Below are 21,756 nucleotides of genomic sequence, written 5' to 3'. Positions count from 1 at the left end.
AGACTTCTTTAGGTTCCACATCCATAAGTCATTATTGGGAAAACAGCTACATCTAGAATCCTCAACTTTGTTCCCGTGGAGATAGATCTATCCTCCCAGATTTTAGAGAAGTCTCTGACTGTTGTTTTAGCCATTCCTAATCTTCTTCTGACATCTTCTGAACAGCAATTCCTCACAATAATAGTACATCCCAGGTACTCGAACTTGCCGACTTCCTCATTTCTTCAATGAGTATCCCTGTGCACCACCACCATTGAACAGATAGGATGATGAACCTTTAATCAATAATGTTGTCCATAACTTTTCTGGATGGGTCATGCCAACTTCCGTATCCAAACATCTTATCTATCTCCACACATTTATCACTGCAGGGTGGATTTTCTTGGTATCCCCATCTCCACCTCTAGAGACCAATCATCTACCACCTAAAGACAATCGAAAACATCCGTTCATGCAATCAAATTCGAATCTACACTCCGAAATCTACTAGCTAGAAGCCAAACTAGCTTAGATACAATCTGAATAGGAATGATTGTCTTAAAATATTCCTAGGTCTGAAAATTTGTGTTTTTTTTAATATTTTTAATAGTTGGCAATTTTAATATACAATTACTCTTGTGAGTTTTCCTTTTAAACTCGGATTGAAATCAACTTCTGTATACTGCAGAATTGTGTATAACCCTTATTATTTCAGTAGGTTTATTTTATTTGCTCGTACTACACTAAAATGGCCAAGAAACAGCCAAAGAGTCTGGATATTAACATATTGTTAATTCACTAAAAGCATCGCTCAAGAAAAAATTTTTTTTCCTGAAAACTATGTTTCTGGTACACAATTTTCAAACAAAAATAAAAAATATTCCTATTTCTCAGCTTATAAATTCACTTATCAGATTTATAAACTTCATTTTCTTTGAGTTGTTGGATTGAAATTCGTACTTTCACGAATGGGGAAATTACGAAGGAAAGGAACTGATTGGTTAATTCAAAGGAGTAATCGGTGTATGAACGAATCCCATTTATAATTCTGGCCTCTTTAATATTGAACTCCAATACTGTTCTTAGAGCCTTTTAATCGATCCTCTCCCAAATATCGTCACTTTTCATTACAGCAAACACAAAAGCTCCCGAAATGCCCGCTAATAAGCTTCATCATATTGATCAAGAATTTATCAAAAGGATTTATTATTAAAAGCTATTTTTGGTCCTGCAGTTTTTTGTGGTGAAAGCTGACTGTAGTAGTCTCTCCTGGATTTGTATTATCGAGATAAAATCCTTTAGATTTTAAATTATTAAAATTTAAATGCAATTCCTCAGATAATGATATATTTTTAGTAAATCAACATTCTGGATCAGTATGATTGATAAAAATTAAGAACAGTTGATCCGACACAGAACCCTGAGGAACACCACTGGTTACAGAAACCCAATCCGAGACACGGCCATTAACTATTTCCTGTTCTTTATTTTAACTATCTCCCAACTATTTTAATATCACATTCTTAATGTCATATTTTTCTAGTTTGTGAATAAGAAGATGACGCTGTAAAGTATCGAATACATTGTTAAAATCAAAACATAAGACTTGGAAATTATTTATATAGCAAATTATTTCGTTTGGTTAACAGTACTTACAATAAAAAAGCCATTTTGTGTTTGCTTATCACTTTATATTTCAGTAGGCTTAACTACAGCCTCCTTCATTTTACTTACTATAGATGGTACACTTACAGACCAAAGTTCCCCATTTGATTTTTCGACCTCATTTACTTTTACTTCTCTTGTATTTAAATAGCTTTAACATAATGGTACGTATTCATCTATGCTTGGCTCTTTATTACGTTTGTCAGGTTATTAAATTTCATTCTCAGTTATAAAAATAACTTTAAGTTCACTGCCTATTAAAATAGACTGATTCATTTCCAGCCATCGTTGGTTTACGCATGAACGCGAATGCAGAGAACATTATGTAATACATTAATCTCTCTCTGTGTGTGTCTCTCATCTTTTGGCAAAAATATTCCCCTTGCTGCCCTTAATTATCAATGTAATTTAGATCTTTCATTTTTTTGGATAGTAGTAGTCGTGTTATATTATAAATAAAAAGGTTTCTTTGAGTAATATTTCATACTTTATAAAATGAAGATAATGATTGAAATAATTTTATACTTTATGTAAAGTAAATTTCAAAATATTTCTGTAAATAATTTGTTTGAATTATATTTGCATGATATTTGATAATAAATAATATTTTTGTACGAATTAACCACGATAAACACTTAAATAATCTTATCATTATTTAGACTATGTGAATACTTTGTTTTCTAAACATAAATACAATATTTATATACTTTAAATGTTATATTAATTTATTAATTAACTGTTTTAGCATATGTATAAGTTGTGTGCTTATTTATTAATTTCATGCAAACATACACAATTACTAACCATATATACATTTTAAAATAGAAAATGGTCAGGTTTGATTATTGAAATTAATGGCTTTAGGAGTGAAGCAAGATGCTTTTCATATTCCCCGCTATCTATTAGGGATACAGTGAGGGGAAAACGTTTATGAGCAGTTTGCTCGCCACCAATGGATATGAAGATTATGCATCGCTACAGGAAATTAAAATGGCTTTCGTCTTTTAAGTTTGCATATCTCCGTTGCCTCGTAGGCTACAGCTTGCTGAACCAGATCGTTGGGGTGTGTGGACCTTTTTAGGAAAAACTTTGTTGCTAACGATTGTAGGAAAGAGAAAAATATAAGGAATATATGTGTTTGGATGAAGTTGATTGTCTCTGACGAACCATGGAGCGTTTAGAATCATTCGTAAGCACTTATTTTGTACACGTTGCAGTTTGAGGATATTAATCTTGGAGGTAGGGCTCCAGGCTGGAGAGGCATAAGTGACTATGGGACGAATCACAGCTGGTATAAAAGCAATTTGATTCTGATGTTTAGCTTGCTGTTCCTGTAGATTAAGAGGTAGATCTGGGCAATGGCTTTAGATGCCTTTACACACGAGGTCTTGATGTGATGGTTAAACAGTTAATTTTTTTTTGTCCAGCACAACTACGAGGTATTTGGTTTCTCTCTGCCAAGGAATTTTGGTATTGAACAGGAAGACGTCCCCTACAGGAGATATCGATCTTCTAATGAAGAGTATGGCTGTGCTTTTTTGGGATTTACTTGTACAGTAATCTCCATTTGGAGAACCATTGCTCCAGCTTTAGGAGTTTCCTTGAAGTTTTTTGGTAACAAGGTGTGGCTGAAGTTGCTGCGTCATTCGCATAGAGGGCCATGATTGATGACATCGGATTGTGCAGAATATCTGACATATATATTGAGAACAGTATCTTAGTGAGTAAGGAACCCTGTGGATGTGGAACTCCAGCTAGGATACGGCTGAAATGAGTTTGTGAAGCAATACAAAGTGCCATAGCTTGTCAAAAGCTTTGGCTAAGTCAAGAAAAACAGCTCCAGTATATTGTTGCCAGTTGTAGCCAGTAGTAATGTACTCCACTAATCTGAGTATTTATTGAGTAGTGCTGTGGTATTGCAGAAAACCAAATTGTTCTTTTGGAAGGATGTTTAGTTTATTTACTAAGAAATGATGACTTTATCTGCAATTTTAAAGTTAGAGATGAGGCTAATGGGACGATAATTTTCAGGCAGGTGTGGGTCCTTGCCTGGCTTATGTATTGGGATTACGTCTGCGAGTTTCCAGGTGAACGGAAAGTAATGAAGACTTAAGATTGCATTGATGATTATATTGGTCAGGTGCACTGTAGCTTTTCGGTGAAGCAACTTGATCACTTTGTTTGTGATGCCATCCGGACCAGGAGCTTTATTATTCTTTAAATTCTTTAATATCATAAATTTCCGTTGGTGATGTGGATGAGATTTGGTTAGCACATGTAACAGGAAGTTTTAATGAGTATCTGACTTGTCTGCGAATTTGATACAAGGGGTTGAAGTTTAAAGTTTTCATATGCAGGCTTGCACTGTTTTTCTAAATTTTTAGCTATGGCTTCTGCCTTTTCTTCGTCTGTGAAGAAAAGGTCTGAATGTAGAGGGGGGGAGGAAGGATCTCGTTTTGTTTCTGATACTCCTCAATACTCCCCAAACAGAGTGATCAGTAGGTGAGATAGACGCTAACTTTTCTTCTTACAGTTGACCTATGTAAGCTTTGAGCGCATCTCTCACTGCACCATTTAGTCTGTTAAGAATGTTTTTGCCATGTGGCGCGCGAATATTGTGAAATCTTTTCCTTGTTTTGTTTTTTCTCTGATCGAGTTCCTAATGTCTTCTGGCTGACGACCGCGCTTGGGGACAGTTGTGTAGGAGGTGGCTGCCATTATTGCTGAGTTAATTTGTTGGATGAGATTTGTGACTGCGGTTTCGACATCTTCTTTTGAACCTATATGAGGAACAGGTCCAATGTGGTCTCGGAGTGCTTTTGACAATTTTTCCCACGGTATGAATGAGTGAGAGGGGAGGAGACAGGTGTTCCTGTTTTCCCCATCTGTAGCAGAATTGGGTTATGATCGGATGACAACGCGTCCAATGATTTAGGTTGTACTGAAATTTAATATTTTGCAGGATAGCTATATCCAGGATGTCAGCAGTGCCAAACATACTGAGATGAGTTAGTTCGGTGGGGCCTGCCCACAACAGCATAGTTGGATCCTATGTAGTTGGAAAGGATGCATCCATTCTTGTTGCTAGTTCTACAATTCCAGGCAGGGTGCTTGGAGTTTAAGTCTCCGGGAATAATGATGGACTCTCTAACGCCCAGGATCGCATTTAGACCAGAATGCAGTAAAGTTTTTAATGGTGGGTTGTAAGCTGAGTAGATTTTCAGTCTGCCAGCCAAGCTAGCGAATACTTCCACGCCTGTGACTTGAATGTTGGTGGTTGCAGGGTTATTTACAGAATGGTGTTCGATATAATTTTTAATGAAGATGGCAGTGCCGCCGCCTCTGTAGTTTAGCCTGTCGGTTCTGTATAGGAGATATTCCCTAATTTTAGGGTTGTTCGAGGGTCTTAGATGTGTTTCTAATTAGAACAATATCTGGCTGATATCTCTGAGTAAAGTCTTGGAGATCTAAATTTTGTTTCTGCATTCCATGCAACGATCTGTAGAGTGGCTGGAATTAGTTTGTTTCTATTCATCTATAAGTGCTGTGAGGATGGCTTGTGTTTCACGTAGGAATCTTTCGTGGAGGTTACTGAAGGGTTAGACATGCTGAAATCTTGTAGCATGTTTGCTAGAGAGGCAGTAATAGTAGCGGTTAGGTTTGTAGGTGCTGCTGGCTGATTCTGTTCTTCTGTTGACTTGTTGGCATGGGCCACATCTGCATAAGTTCTGGTCTGCCGTTAGTAATCTCTTTTCTTGAAGGCCTCTGATTGTGGCCGATGAGCCTCTGGCTGTGGTGCAGGAGCCTCTGATATTCGTGGGTGTCCTCCCTCTAGGGCACCTCTAGGAATACCAGAGGAGGAAGAATGTTTGGCTGTCTCCAACCGTGGGGTATTGAATACATCCTGGGGTATTGAATACATCCCTTATACTTTGCTGGATGAGGGCCACCGCAGTTGGTACATTTAGCCAGGGTGGTTTTTCTGCTTGGTGCAGGTGTTGGTGGGGTCACCCAGCACTTAAGGCATCTGAACTCTGCTCGGCACAGTTTCTGAGCATGGCCAAATTTCTGGCATCTGTCGCACTGTCTTGTTGAAGCCCTTTTCCTAAGAGGTTCAGGACTGATCTTAAGTCCACAGATCGATGTCACGTCATAGATGTTTTCGTAGGCCTGATGGATTTCAACCAAGACCAGAGGCATCGGGCTCTTGTCAGCTCAGATCATTCTGTTGACCTTGATGGGTGGTAAGTCTTGATAGCGGAGATCAGCGGCGATTTCACCTGTTGATATGTTCTCAGAAACACCTCGAAGAACCACCTTCAGGTTTTTCTCCGAGCTGTGGGAGAAGGTGTGATATTGCGCACCTTGCGAGTCCAACTCTTTGGTCAATCCTCTGTATTCCATGACAGTGGCAGGCTGAATCTTTATGCCGTCGTCTACGTTTTTGGCTGTTTAGTATGATATTTGCAGGTCGGAGATGGTGGATCTTATGGACGTCCATCTGCGTTTTTCACGGAGAATGATCGGGATATCTTCTCTGTGAGAGCGGCAGAGGGGGCCGTGATGGGACAATCTTCATACATTTCATTGTCCTTGGGTGGCTCTGTGGTTGTTGTTTAGCGCTTCTTGCGCACACAGATGTCTTCAAAGTCTGTAGGAGTGGAGACCACCAAATCTCAGCTTGTCCTCCTTTTGGCAGCGTCTTCGCCCTGGTCATCTTCTCCGGACAAGGAGTATAGGTTAAGGATACCAGGCCACTCGTGTTCAAATGTTTTTATAAGTTTTTTGAAAATGCTGAGCGCTCGGCCTCTGTCGAGTGATTCTATGTAAGCGTCATCTTCCTTCCCGCTCATGGCGATGACGGCACGGCACGATTCCTCACAATTGATAAAATCCCGCAGGTCTAGTGACCTGCCAACAAAAATCCTGTAGACAGAGGTGGCCTACTAGCAGTGTTTGTGAGATAGAAATCAATAAGTGTTGTAATGTTGTGGGAAGAAACCGTGAACTTACTTGGCTCGGCTCGAAATTACCTACCTTCCTAAAAACCATACATCCACCGCTGGTCCTCGTTACGGGTGGGAGCCTACGCGGCCATTGACCTCGTACATATTTCGTATAGAGGGGGGAAACAGCAGGAATTCGGACAGAGTTAGAGCCAGTGCAATGCAAGATTCACAGAATACCTCCGTAAGTAGTATAATGCAGTCTAAGTTTCTACTAGAAGGAATTAAACTCGTCTGTCTTCATCAAACTCCAAAACACTCATGGACAATTCAAATCCATGCATAATCAAAATGGTCAGGTAAATCACATTAGCCCTATTTAGGGTGAAAAGCTTAAAACTTTAAGAACTATCAAATAATCCTTGTTGTTTTTATATAGATGAATTTTGTACAATATTTGAAATAATTTTTCATACTTTATAAAATTTACAAAATCATTATATACAAATAAATGTATTATTAATTTTTTAAAATAATCAAAATAAGTTTCCAATTAAAACTTTAAGAACTATCAAATAATTCTTGTTGTTTTTATATAGATGAATTTTGTACAATATTTGAAATAATTTTTCATACTTTATAGTTTACAAAATCATTATATAGAAATAAATGTATTATTAATTTTTTAAAATAATCAAAATAAGTTTTCAATTAAATATTTGCCAAGTCTTAAGTACTGCTATACTGCATTGTAATCAAGAATGTTATCAAAAACAACAGATGCACCTTCCCACCACGCTTCTAGATGGCGCAGGGATCGAGATCTTCGTTATACGATAGAAACCAAACATAATAAAATCATTATTCTAGCAGTCAACTTGAAACTGCATAGCACAAACCAAAATTAGCGCAACTTTCAAGATATTTCAAGACAGTGAAAGATCTAACTAAAAATATTTCAGTGAAATGTCTTACTTTAAATTCTTTCATTAATGAAGAAATCAGCTGAAGGTGACCTTCGTATTCTGGAACTACAGAAATAACCTTATGTCTATAATAAAAAAGAAAATTTTATTATTATTGAGATAACATCTATTGTTAAAGACTAACATACAATAAGATATCTTGCTTAAAGGCACAGACAAGATTGTGTGTGTGGGGGGGAACTTCTATGGATTTCTATTGAGATATATAATTAATTAGAAAAAAATTCAGAAAATAAATCACAATATTAAAAAATGTTTTGTAAATTATATTACCGCTGTTTTAAAAACTTGTGTTGTAAACAACACATTTCACACCATCTTGTGGAACCTATAACTGATAATTATATTATATTCCTAATATTCCGGATTAATTAGGAGGCGATCCAACACACCCTTGGAGGATAATGGATGGCAATGCTATAGCCAATGAAGTTCTAATGAGGCTCGGCTATTGCTGTTACCCTCCTGCCATGAGGCATGATCAGAGCTTTAAAATAGCTCATAATAACTTATCCCTACACTGTCTTCTACAGATAACGGGGAAGAAGAAAAGCATTCTTGCTTCGCCCCTTTAAGCCAGTCCTTAAAGGGTAAGGACGGATTAATTACTTCATGACTTTGTTTATCCGTTAAATCCTTTCTCCTCTACACTTAACTTATACGTTCTCTTGGAGTGTAGGGATAACAATTGTTCGTAGACATGTTAATAAAGATTGTTTGTTTCACCTCTCACCTTTAGCACAATGAACACCTATTTTTAAATTGAACAGCACTTATTTCTCTTCGTTAGACGAAGCTAATGAATCCTAAATAATTACTAGATCATAAAGCCATTTTATTAGACTAACCGTAGTATGATGTTTACAGAAGCAGCGCAAAAGATGTCGCAATCAAATATTCCCAGAGTTCGCTGTTTACAATAATGAGCAGCTATGCAGATGGGAAAGCAATTTATTTAAGTGAGATTTTTATACAATATGTTTTGACCTTGGAATGAAAACAAATATAATAATTCAAAAGTTAAAACAGACATAAACATGAAATAAGAGACGATAGTAAACAGGAATCAACACGGATATCTCACCTTTTGAGAAACTAGTCAACTCTGATGTTTTCAAAATCGTGGCTCCAGCCAAATGGGCACCAACAATAAGCCCTTTATTGAACTCGAAAAGATCCTTCGTTTTTTCCCATTGTGATCAACACTATTGACCATTACTGACCAGCAGCATTCTTAAATTGTTGTCTAGGTCTCGTGGTGACGCACGTGGCCAAGTATTTATTTTGCACAAGTGACGTTTACGTATATCTGCATAAAGCTTCTAATTCAGTGGCCAATATGTGTACATTTTGACTTTGGAATTAAAAGAGTTAAAAAAGACATTAGAAATAAGCGACCCTTTGTTAAAACTTTTTTTTTTCGCAATAGTTGATAAATTAAAATTAAAAGAGGAATTTTCTGTGATTGCACCAAAAAATAAAAATAGTAAATAATAAACAGATTTGAGAAATTAATTAGAGTTCGTTGGTATATTTCGTCTCACTTAATGAAAGTCCTTATAAGGACTGGCTTAAAGGGGCGAAGCAAGAATGCTTTTCATCTTCCCCGTTATCTGTAGAGGACACTGTAGGGATAAGATGTTATTGAGCTATTAAAGCTCTGATCGTGGCAGGAGGGTAACAGCAGTAGTCGAGCCTCAGTTAGGACTTCATTGGCTACAGCATTGCCATCCATTACCCTCCAAGGGTCGAAAGTCTGCAAACTAGTCAAAATATATTAATATTCATTTTATGATAAAATAAAATACAGTATTAAAATAACAATAGAATATTTTAACTACTTTATATTTTAAGCTTTAAATATAATAATAATAATCATTTATTAATAACTTCCTTTTATTTCTACTATAAAATAAGAAAAAATACTCGCTAAACTGCATTCTGTGCTGTAAAATGTATTACAGTGCGAATATGGAAAGAACTGACTGACTCACCGGAAATGAAATATCACAAAATATTGCTTCCGTTATTATGAAAAGTGTTAGTAATGAATCTCACCGACATTATTCCTCTTTTTTAATGTTAATTGAGATTGTTTGTCACATTTTAGTAATTAATTCTGTTTTGCTAAATCCTGATTCGTTCACGATATGGCTAATATTCGATAAATGTATTTTCCCTTATGTGGATTGATGTTATCAAGATTCTATCTTTACTGCAATTCCATAAAAATAAGAAAAACAAAAATCGTACCCTGTATAATTGACTGGAACTTCTTGAGGAAATGCGATGCATTTTGCAATCAGAAACACGAAGATTGCACATAATTTCATGATCATTTCCGAGTATGAGTAATCCTTCTGGGCATCTGAATAGTTTCTTGATTAGACTTTTGTAAATGTGGGGTTCCAACAGTTGATGGAATCCTATATCTATATTCCTGTACGTTTAAAGTGTAATTTCACAATTATTTTATTTTCGTTATCAACTTTGAGAAACTGAAGCATGTGGACCTGATATCCGATAAGAACGAGAACAGCTGCAAACTTCTCAGGCAACAAAAAAGGAAGGAAGCAAAGTATTAATTTATTAAAAATTAGGACTATAAATGACCATTATATGAATTAAAATACAATTATAATAGATAATCAAAATGGTCGTAATCTGCTGGTTGATCATGAAGTGATTTTAAGTCGATCATTTATTCTCCAGGTACTCTTTTTTTCTTTCAGTAAAAGACTTGAAAGATAGTTATATTGATAGGCAAGAGGAGAATAATAGAGTAATAATATCATTTTTATCTTAACTGAATGAGTATGAATAATGGATGCCTTGCTAAATTTATATTAAGTTTCGGTATCGCAATGGCTACATACGATTTTATTTATTTATTTATTTCTACTCTAGAATCGTTCAGATGCTATCTTCGGGTTACGACAGATGATGGAAAAGTTTCGAGAGAAGCAACTTCAGCTACGTCTGGTATTTATTGATCTGGAGAAAGCGTATGATAGAGTGCCAAGGCAAGAGGTCTGGAGGTGTCTGAGGGAGAAGAAGGTATCGGAGAAATACGTCAGGTTGATGCAGGAGATGCACAGAAATGTGAAGACAAGAGTTCGAACCTGCCTGGGAGAGACAGAAAGATTTCTAATGACAGCATTAAGTCCGTGCCTGTTTAATATTGTGATGGAGGTGGTGACGGAGGAGGTGAGAGAAGGCGCGCTTTGAACTATGTTGTATGCAAATGACATCGTACCGTGTGCAGAATCAGAAGAAGTGGCAGCTAAATTGGAAAGTTGGAGGAGAGTCCTGGAAGAGAGAGGTATGAGACTGAGCAGAAGTAAGACAGAGTATATGTGTTGCAAAGTGGATGGCAGCCAGGAGACAGATCTGGAGCTGAACGGAAATGTCATCAGGAAGGTCAGAGACTTTAGATACTTAGGTTCAACTATGAAAGAGAATGGTGAGGCTGAGAAGGAAGTGGGATGCAGGATACAGGCAGGATGGAGGAACTGGAGAGATGGCTGGAGTGCTATGCGATAAGAGGATGCCGATCAATCTAAAAGGAAAATTCGACAGGACAGTAGTCCTGTCGATTTTGTGAGACCAGCTATGATGTACGCTACGGAAACTGTGGCCCTGAGGAAAAACAACATCAGCAGGATGGAGGTAGCGGAGATGAGAATGCTTAGGTGGATGTGCGGTGTGACCAGAAAGGATCGTCTGAGAAATGACTATGTAAGGGGAACAGTGAAAGTTACGAACTTAGGAGCGAAAATACAGGAGGCAAGGTTGAGATGGTTTGGTCATGTGATGAGGAGGAAGGAAGAATATGTGTGAAGAAAGGTCATGCAGATGGATGTGCAAGGGAAGAGGAAGCGGACGGCCAAAGAAGAGATGGCGGAGGAGGATTTGAGGATGAAGAACTTGGATGTGGCTACAGCCCAAGACAGGAGGCTGTGGAGGAGACTCACTACAAACAGCGACCCTACTTAAGTGGGAAAAGCTGCAGAAGGAGAAGAAGAAGAATCGTTTAACTTGTTCCTTCCTTGGCTTATTAATTATTTGTCCAGTCACAGAAGAGATTCAGTGAAGCGGGTTTTTCTCATCCTCCCATATGCCAGGAAATTTTACTGCATACACACAAATTAATGAGAATAAAAAAAAATTACGTCTATTTGATTATTTTTTGGGATTATATTCTTTTATATCAGTTGATGTGCTTTTCTTTTTTATTCACTAGATGGAGGCACTTTAGCGTGCGCAAATATTTAAATTTCCTCATATTACAATCTTAAATTATAAATTTCATTAGTTCTATTTCCACTCTCATGAGATCCCTATTTCTTCAGCCACTTTCTTGCTGGAAAAAAAAAATAATAATTCAGCACACGTAATCTTATATTTCTCAGAAGTTTAAGAAAGAAATATAATACACGTGCTTGCAATAAATAACAAACAAACAAAACCTAGTTGCTTCAATTAATGTATAATAAATAGGAATCGAGAGGAACTCATACGTGGCGTAGCTAGTTGGGGAGGGGAGGGGGGGGGGAGATCCGCCCCGGGAGCAAGAAAAGCAAGAAAAATAACATTTTAGAAGGTTGGAATTAAAGTTTAAAAATTAAACATAGTGTTTTAATTTATTTCCCTATACGTCATTTTGACTTTTTGTAGTATTTTTGGTGTGTATTGATAGGGAGGAGCAAACTCAGGGATCGCCCCGGGCGGCAAACGCTCTAGCTACACCACTGACTCATACTAGCTACAGCCTACAAAACATAATAAAAGAATGAATTATATTAGAAAATACATCACAGTTGGGAATTAATTAACATATAAATTTTTAAAAAAAATTTTTTTTTGGTTTATTAAAGTAAACTAAAGATTTTGAAATAAGGAACGATTTAAAATAAACATAATATCGATTTTACTGCTATATTTTTATTTATCATCATCATCATGCGTATCAAGGATTTAGGCCTAGCATGGCCTGTTCCGGCCTTAGAAGTCATCGTTGAATCGTTTAAGAGGACGACCTGGTTTTCTTTTTCCTAATGGCTTGTACTTTAAGGCTTGTTTTGGTAATCTTTCTGTTTTCATTCTTTGAACGTGTTCCATCCATTTATGTTTTTATTTTTTAATTTTTTCTATTACTGGTTCTTGGTTTAATTCTTTCATAATTTCTTCGTTTCTTTTGTGATCAAATAGGGTATACTTCGCAGTTTTTCTCATAAACTTCATTTCTGCTGTTGTTAATCTTTGTTTGTCTTTTTGTTTTATTGTCCAGATTTCGCTTCCATACATTAAGACTGGCAGGGCTAATGTATTGCATACTTTTAGTCTGGTTTGTTTTTGAACTAGGTTTGGTTTAAATATAGAGTTAATTACGCCTGTTATTTTTAAATATTTTGCAATTTTTACGTTTATATCTTTTTCATTTTCATACGTGATCGTACATCCTAGGTAGTTAAATGAATTCACCTGTTCTAAGATCTTGCTATCTATTACTATTTTAGTTCTTGCTGGATCTTGTCCTTTAAAGGCCATAGTTTTTGATTTTTCCGTTGATATTATCATACCATAATCTTTAGCTATCTCATTTAGATCTGAAATAGCTTTCTGTAAGTTATCTTCAGAATTTGGAATTATTATTTGGTCGTCGGCAAAGAGGTTTAAGTTTACTGTAGGAGAAAGTTTAATTCCTTGATGTAAATTATTATTTCATTTTATTATTATTTCGTTTAAGTAGATATTAAAAAGAGTTGCTGAGAGGGGACATTCCTGTCGGACCCCCTGGTTTATCTTTCTCGTATATGATAGCTCGTGATTTAATCTTATTTGTATTTGATTATTTTCATATATACTTGCGATAGCTTTTAGGATATTATTTGGTATTTGTTTAATATTAAATAATATGTTTCTTTTAACTTTGTCAAATGCTTTTTCAAAGTCAATAAATGCAATATGTGTTTCTAAATTTCTTTTCTAAACTCTCTTCTTTTCTCTATTATTAATTTTAGGTAAAAGGCCGGGTCTATACATAATCGTCCTTTTCTAAATCCATTCTGTACCTCTAGAATAAAGTTTTCGGAATATTTCATTAGTTTGCTATTTAAGATTCTGCTATACATTTTGTAACAGGAATTTAGTATACTGATACCTCTATAGTTTTTAGGGTCATCTCTATTACCTTTCTTAAAGATAGGAATCACAACTGCTTTTTCCAATCTATTGGGGGATACCAGTTTAATAAATTTTATTTAAGAATAATAAGAGTCTTTCTTTGAAACTTGTTCCTGCGTATTTATATAGTTCTGAACCTAGCTTATCTTCTCCAGGTGATTTCCCGTTTCTCGTTTCTTTCAGGCTGATTTCTAATTCTTCTTTAGTTATTTCCTTTTCATTTTCGTTAATTGTTTGCCAGTTGTCTTTTTTAAAGTATTTGTCTGTACACAGTTCTGTGTAGTAATTTATAAATTCTTCTCATTTCAATTCGGTTTTAAAGTATACAAAAAGAAAACATAAATTTAATTTTATGTTTTCTTTGGTATCTGCATTAAAGTGTTTCAAAATCTTATATAGATTGGGTCTTATTTTATATAAATCATGCTCTAAGTTAGAAACAAATTTGTTCCATGATTCTCTATGTCTTTTTCTGACTTCTCTTTTAGCTATGGCTCTTATTCTTTTATATTCTATTTCATCTTCTAATCTTTTACTGCTTAACCATTTGTGATAGGCTTCTTTTTTCTTTTTGATTGTCTTTGATTGTATCATCCCAGATCTTCAGTTTTTTCCTTTTATCGAATTTTTGGGTCCTTCTTATGCTTTCATTTGCTGCTGCACTTAGTATCGTTTTTATATTAAGCCTTTCTATTTTTTCATTTTGTTTTATTTTATCTTGATATTGGTTAATTCTTTGTTCATATAGCCATTGTACATTTGTGTCATTAAATAGTCTAGTTTTATAAACAAATGTTTCAATTTTTCTTTCTGTTCTTGTTACTTGTAGCCATTTAGGTGGTAATCTTAATTTTATTTTAACAAGGAAGTAGTCACTGCTTATTTCATATTCTCTGTGAACTCTAACATCTGGTGAAAATTTTGATGTCTTTTCATTTAATATGAAGTAATCTAATATTGATTTCCATCCTCTTGCTGCCCAAGTATATTTATGTATGTATTTATGTTTATAGAAGGAATTCATTATTTTTAGGTTATTATAAACTACAAAGTCAATCAATTTTTTACCATTCCTGTTTAGAGTATGTTCTCTGTGTATTCCTATATTATTATTAATTTTCGTGTTTCCAATTCTTGCATTTAAGTCTCCTGCTAAAATTACGTAATTTTTATTTATTTTATTATATATGTTTTGTTTTGTAGCTGATTATTTTTATTTGTTTTATTTTTATTTATTTATTAATTAAAAATATATTTATTAAATAAATAATATATTATTTTATTATGATTACAATATTAAAACAATTTTTATGAAAATTGCTATTGGAGGGACAATTACGTCATAACTTTTGAGAAGATTGATTGGTTGGTTTGGATTTACCGGCATGGCAACTGAGGACATCGCAACTTACCTTTCATACTGCAATGCTAAGAGATTGACGATATATAGCAGTTTATACCAAAGATGAAGATCTAAAATCCAGAGAAATCATATGACGTATTTTATTAGATGAGTTGTGATTTAAAAAAAAACGAGTTTTTTTATTATTTTTTTATAATGCCAAATATACTGCCTAATTTACAAAATATTATTATAAAAGACATTCCTTCTTAATAATTTATTTTTAAAAGTGTGCCATTTACATTTTACGCGAACATCAGTAGGCTTTATCCCTACCCAGTAAATGATTAATAAAATTGTTTAGGCTTAGGTGATGATTAAACTTCATGCTGGATGTTTAATATAATAATAAAAGTCACAAGGAAAGAATAATAAAAGTAATGTCATTTTGTTATTTTTATGTTTCGCTTCACATCTAAAACAAGAAACCAAATTTACTTTACACATAATAATAATAATAATAATAATAATAATAATAATAATAATAATAATAATAATAATAATAATAATAATAATAAACAGCAAGTAATACAGGCTTTCATTTCCTTTTTTGCCCATTAAAAATCAATACTGTTACTTTAGGTTTACATTTTGTTTTAAAGTAAAATTTTCCCAGCTCGAAAAACTAGAAAACAGCGCGTTTATTTTTATTTTTTTATTGAAATTTTTTTCTGTTCTGTTTTACCACGTGTAGATCCACGTTGTACCATGCAGGCTTTTGAATAGGGCGATTAATTATTATTCCCGTAGGTAGTCTGTTATGTCTGTATAAGTGCGTGTATTCTTCTAGCCTGTTCGCCTATTTTACAGAATGAAAAACTCGAATTGATCATCCTGTTTTCCCCCCCCCCCTCCTCCTCAACGAACAGACCAAACATCAGAGCCGTCGTAACCCACTGAGCAGCTAAGACAATGTCCAAGAGCGGCAAAAACCAGCAAAGTTATATCTTAACATATATACAGGTTTGTTTTTAGTTTTAGATATTTTCTTGAATTTACGGGGGGGGGCAAAACAATATTTTCCCAGTGGCCACACACTGCATACCCTAACAACGGACCTAGAAATCTATTTTTTCTAGCCACTTCTTTCCACCCCCAACTAAGCAGTTGAGGTCTCACGATGGGTGGTAAAATGTATCTAGCATCTTAGGATATTGACTATTAAGTTAATATCAAGAAGTTAACTATATTAATAGTTAAATTATCTCTAATTAATGTCTTTATTAAATAATATTTGGGAAGTCATTTTTTTCCTACACCGTTTTGAAATCTCTGTGAATTTCTAAAGTTAATATTCACAAAATTTGCTTAATAAAATATAGCCATGACATTGCTATGGTTAAAAAAAATTAAGAATTAGAAAAAGGGATAGTTTTCGGCCAGAATGCCATTATAATATTTGCAGACCCCTATGCTGCCAATGAGAGGCCTACAGTTTTTATTAATGAAATAAAATATTCACTGAAAAATAAAATAATAATGTGATTCAGTGCAAATTCTTACTTTGACTACAGTTTAATGCAAGAATATTAATCATCTGAAATGGGAGGATTGAAAACCATCTGATTCTTGTGAAGCAACAATATTTTCTCCATCATTTCGTAAGTAAAACGTTTAGTGTTCCGACCTTTAGCTAATTCTTATGATTTCTGCACCCCTCTTTCCTTCCCCCCTGCAGTTTGCTCATTCTGTTGCATCTTGTTTATTTGTTCAACCTGTTGCGATGGTATGTGGTATTGTTATCAGCCTATCATACATGGTTAGTTCTTTAACTGGCTTTTGTATTGTTTTAGTTAATTTTGTAATTTGATCGTTAATTTTTTATAAGTAACCGTCGACATTTTTGCGTTGCATTATTTAAAAAAGGGTGGATGGGTGTGCGCGCGCGAGGTGCGGTTCGAAAGACGAACTATCTCCAAGATGGAAATCTTTTGACTAACTTTTAAAAACCGATTGGGTGTGGAATTAAAGTTTGGCCGTCTTTGACAATCCATTGAACAAAGAGTTGGTCAACAGATTTTAAGATCCTGCTCCCTTGGGCCGCAACAGAACATTTACCAGTAAGTAACGCACTGGAAAGTACATAATGTAAATGAAAGCAGCTATCGACTAACCGGATTTGTGTGTAGAACCACGTGTTTTGCATATTGGAGTGAGGAGCAAAGCGGTCAGCGATATTCGTTGTGCTGGGCAACATCTGTTGTTGAGATTGTGTTCCCGATTGTGGGAAAGACAAAATACGTTCATAGTGAAAATTATGGGAATATCAAAGGTGTTCATCTCCACTTCTGCGCCAGTTTATGAAGAAACTTTGGTAAAGTTCAGGATTGTGCGCATTCAACCTTGAGGATATTTTCAGGTATTGTTTACTTACGAAGTATTTTTCACTATGCGTACTATATTCTCACATAATTGAATTTAAATGCGAAGTTTGGAGCTAGTTGTATCTACACTAGATACAAAGTGCCACTTTTCCGCTGGAGGAAGGTAAGAATAGTTCGCGTCATGCTTATCAAATTGTATACAGGTATGGAATTGTGTTTGTCATTCACAGTGTGGCAGATGATCTCAGATAGCTGTTATTATAATGATTGAAGTTACGTTTATTTAAAATAAACACAGAGAGACGTCTCAGCACTTGAGGTAAATGATATATGTTGGCTAATTAGGCATATTTACACGATGCCTTTTTTCCCACTCATATAAATCTGGTGACTTAGCTAAATATACCAATTTATCGTGTTCAAGGTTTTCCATGGTGACATCCGAATATCGTATCTAGAATAGTGATAAAGTTCGTTGAGTTTGATGTTAAAAATATGATTCTCACCGATAGGAGAAACGTTTATAAGGATTCTTTCAACTAAAAATGAGTTACCTGGTCTCTTACCAGAATGGTCTTTTTTTTAAGCTCGCCGCCGTGGCGTAGTCGGTAGTCACGATGCCCTTTGGTTGGAAAGATCAATATTTTCGATTTCAGCATTTATTTACGACTATACTTTCTTTAAATAATAATACAAGAAAAATATGTATAAAGATTTCAGCTTAAAAATATGTAAGCCACGTATGGAAATACGTTAAAGCGTATTTCCATATGTAAGCTTGCATACGGAAGTGCAAGTATTTTCTTACCAGTATCTCGATTTTTCCTTTTAGCTTAATATATTAAAAAAAAAATGTGGTCCAATTACCTTATGGGAAGCATTATTTGCTAAACACTTGGAACTTCTTGTCTGATTTTATTCTTTGTCTTTTTCTTACTTGAACTGGATGATCTTCGCTGAGAAGAAAGCAAGTAGTCTTTGCTTGCTTTCTTCTCAGCGAAGACAACTCAGTATTCTAAAGCTGTACAAAGATTTTGGAAGGAATATAAACACTGCCAAGACTAGCGCATTCACCAGATCTTACTCTACTACCATCTGGGTATTTCAATTGCAAAAATCGACACTAAAATTTCTCTTTGGTTTGTCTGTTTGGATTTTTCTTTGATTATTGTATAAGAAAACAGCGCGTTACTAAAAATGAAATTTGCCCCGACTATAACTTAGTCCTAACAACAGGAATATGAATATCTTAAAAACAATCATATTTTGGTCGGAATGTGTTCGAGTTCTTTAAATAACGCGTAAATTAATGAGAATTTGATCCGTAATCAATGTATTCTGTCCGTTCTTTATCCTCTAAACCCGTGCATTTTTAGCTTACATGATACATAAGGATATTTTTCGATATAAGTAAAAAAGTGCGTTAGGATTGGAACAATAGTTATATTTATGCAGCGATAAAAAAAAGAAAAATTCTACTCATTAGTGTTAGTTACAATGTATGTATAAAGGTTTCTAACAAAAACTGAAAATAAGTGCTCATCATTTAACTATAAAACAAATTTTGAATGGACTGCAGTCCCTACATTAACCATCTTTACTTTGAGTGTATCAGGAGTTAGGAGATGTGCCTTAGGTGACAAATTTTCAGGGAGATAAATATCCTAACTAGTAATGAATAAATCATCTAATTATCTTCACTCGGAATGCGAAGAACGACGCTCTTAGGGATGTTTTGAAGCCCCCCCTTCCCCCACTATCATTATTTTACAACTCAGCAGCAATGTTTTGTTAAGTCCGAGTCAATGTGGGACAGCCACTTCTCTCATCAACTTCTACGAACTCCCTTCCCCACGTATTTACATTATAATTAGAGCTTTTGCTAAGAATACAGCAATATATTTATATATTTCTTTTCTTGGTCGACTTTTCTAATATTTTCACTTGTTTTTGGAATAATTGTGAACTCATTACTATGCGAATTCCTGTTGCTATTTTAATTGCTTTTGGCAACAACATTTTTTTTTTCTTATCTTTAATGTAAGAAATTAATGTTTTCCTTTTTTTTTTTTTTCGTAATAAGCAAAAACGTGTGTTTCCGGAGCAGCACAAAATTTAATATGTTGAAATAAATCCGATCTATCAATGGCTATACATATAGGGAGTCTGTACTGGTAGAATGGTTCAATGTGACATGTTTTAATTCTGTAAATTGGCCAAATTCTAAAATAAATTCTACACTTTTAATATTTAATTAAAATAAAATATTCTAAATCAAGTCTTAAAATACAAAATAAATGAATACACCTTTTTATTTATTTTATAATTTTTCAATAAATTTTGAGAGGGATGAAGTTTACATTGTAATCATGGAGAGGTAAGGGGAAGGAAGAAATCCTTTTTAGGACTTCCTGGTTAACAAATGGCAATGCTGAACCAAGGAAGTTAACTGAGGTTCGGCTGTTGCTGTTATCCTGGGTGTTGAGTTTTTGAGTTTGCTCCATTGGGGTTTTAGCCTTAAGGGAGCACATTGAGTCTCCGGGGAAGGTGTTCTCCGGCACGGCCCGCTGAGGGGTTCTTGTCGGTGAATTATTTTCCTCGGAATTTGAGCGGTTCTGCTCAGTAGTCGGGGTGCTAGGACGGGGGCGGCCGACACTGAGTGGAACCAACGCTGAGACATGGACGGTCTTTCGCCCACTATGGAGTGGCCTAGAGATCGTCCGATTTTTTGAGATTTTACCCTTTACTTACTAATCAGGACTTCCTGGTTAACAAATGGCAATGCTGTAGCCAATGAAGTTTTAACTGAGGCTAGGCTATTGCCGTTACCTGTTACCTAGCCATGACTAGAGCCTTTTAGCTCAATAACACCAATCCACACAGATTTTCTTCATTCAGATGACGGGATAAAGAGTCAAGGACTCAGTCCATCTCCCAGTTCTTTTAAGAACTTTACATTGTAATCATGAGAATGTATTACAGTGTTCGATTTTTGTTTATAAGTGTGGTGTGTATATATACAGGGTGTTCGGGATAAATTTGACAGTTTCGTAAGGAAAAAGAAAATCTTCTTTGTATCTATTAAATTTAATGAATTGACAAAAAAACATTACAGGCAGAGTTAATTACAATACTATCAACAAGATTTACTCAAAATAACCACCATTAGCATCGATCACAGCTTCAATCCTGCTTCGGAACCTCGAACAAGCTGATGCTACAGTCTCCCTGGGAAGGGCCGCAAAAACTGTTTTAATTTTATCCATTAACTGGGCTTTTGTATTACTGGAAGTGCGATTGGTGTCTTTTTCAACTGCGCCCCATACAAAATAATCCATGGGGTTAAGGTCTGGGGAGTTTGGAGGCCAAACATTTGGACTGGTGAAGTCGTAGAAATTTTCAGACAACCATTTTTGACTTTTCCCAGAGGTGTGGCAAGGGGCCGAATCCTGCTGCCATACATACGGCCTACCATTGCTACCCTTGTTATCCAGGGCTTGACTACAGTTAGCAACTCCACGAACAAAGCCCGAATTCCAATGCCAGGGTTCTTCAACACCTGTTCCTGCAGATTTGCGAGGAATTCTGCTGTACGAACGCAATCAGATCGTCTGCTAGGGATCTTTCTTCTTGCTACATCCTCGTAGTCACCATTGCAAGTCTCTAGTTCATGCCTGATTGTTTTTACTGTATTCAGGGAGCATTGGACAGCAGTCGTAATATCCTTATTTTGATGGCGGGCACGAATCATCATGATACAAGTTATTCTCTTCCATGATTCAGGTGGGTTCCAGCTATCCATCCTTTCTGACATCTTGTATATGAATGAAGAAGGGTCCAAACTTTTAAATGAAGAGAAGTGTGTGTTAATACATGTAACTTACGGAAAAATATAATTAATTATAAATATGTCCAATTTATCCCGAACACCCTTATATATTTATTTATTTATTTATTTAGGAGATGTTCGTTTTTTGTTTATAAGTGTGATATATATATATATAAACAAATCGGACATATTTGTTTATTTAGTAACTTTCCGTAATGGAAAAATTTGAATTTTGAACGTGATTTCAAATCGAACCACTATTTGGTTGTCTAACCACTGCTTTTATTAAGAAGTGGATTCAGCATTAACAGAGATTACAATGTATAATCAGGTCACCCTGATAAATTGTAATATATAACATGTAAACTGTAAATACTTCCAAATCCATTAAATTTTAATTCACATCCCCATTCAGAATTTCTTCTAATAGGGTTTTACG

General features: G+C 35.2%; 1 protein-coding gene across 2 annotated transcripts in view; it reads right to left on the bottom strand.

The window, feature by feature from the left end:
- The window catches only part of LOC150103120 (carboxypeptidase B-like), a 65,318-nt gene that overhangs the window by 24,076 nt on the left and 19,486 nt on the right, over positions 1 to 21,756 (bottom strand). The window contains exons 1-2 of one of the 2 annotated variants that reach the window (XM_090397346.1): positions 9,830 to 9,969; positions 7,566 to 7,641 (exon numbers count right to left, since the gene is read on the bottom strand). In XM_090397346.1, coding sequence (XP_090253472.1) covers positions 7,566 to 7,641; positions 9,830 to 9,915 — 162 coding nt within the window. In that variant the 5' untranslated portion in view covers positions 9,916 to 9,969. Of the gene's footprint in view, positions 1 to 7,565; positions 7,642 to 9,829; positions 9,970 to 21,756 lie in introns of those variants that run through there. The other variant, XM_090397347.1, reaches the window with a different exon arrangement.

The sequence above is a fragment of the Typopeltis vanoorti genome, chromosome 9 (genome assembly GCF_054136105.1).
Source record: "Typopeltis vanoorti isolate ZY-2024b chromosome 9, IOZ_Tvanoo_1.0, whole genome shotgun sequence".
NCBI classification, from domain to species: Eukaryota; Metazoa; Arthropoda; class Arachnida; order Uropygi; family Thelyphonidae; genus Typopeltis; species Typopeltis vanoorti.
Note: the sequence above shows the minus strand (reverse complement) of the source record. Positions and strands in the feature narration are given on the sequence as shown.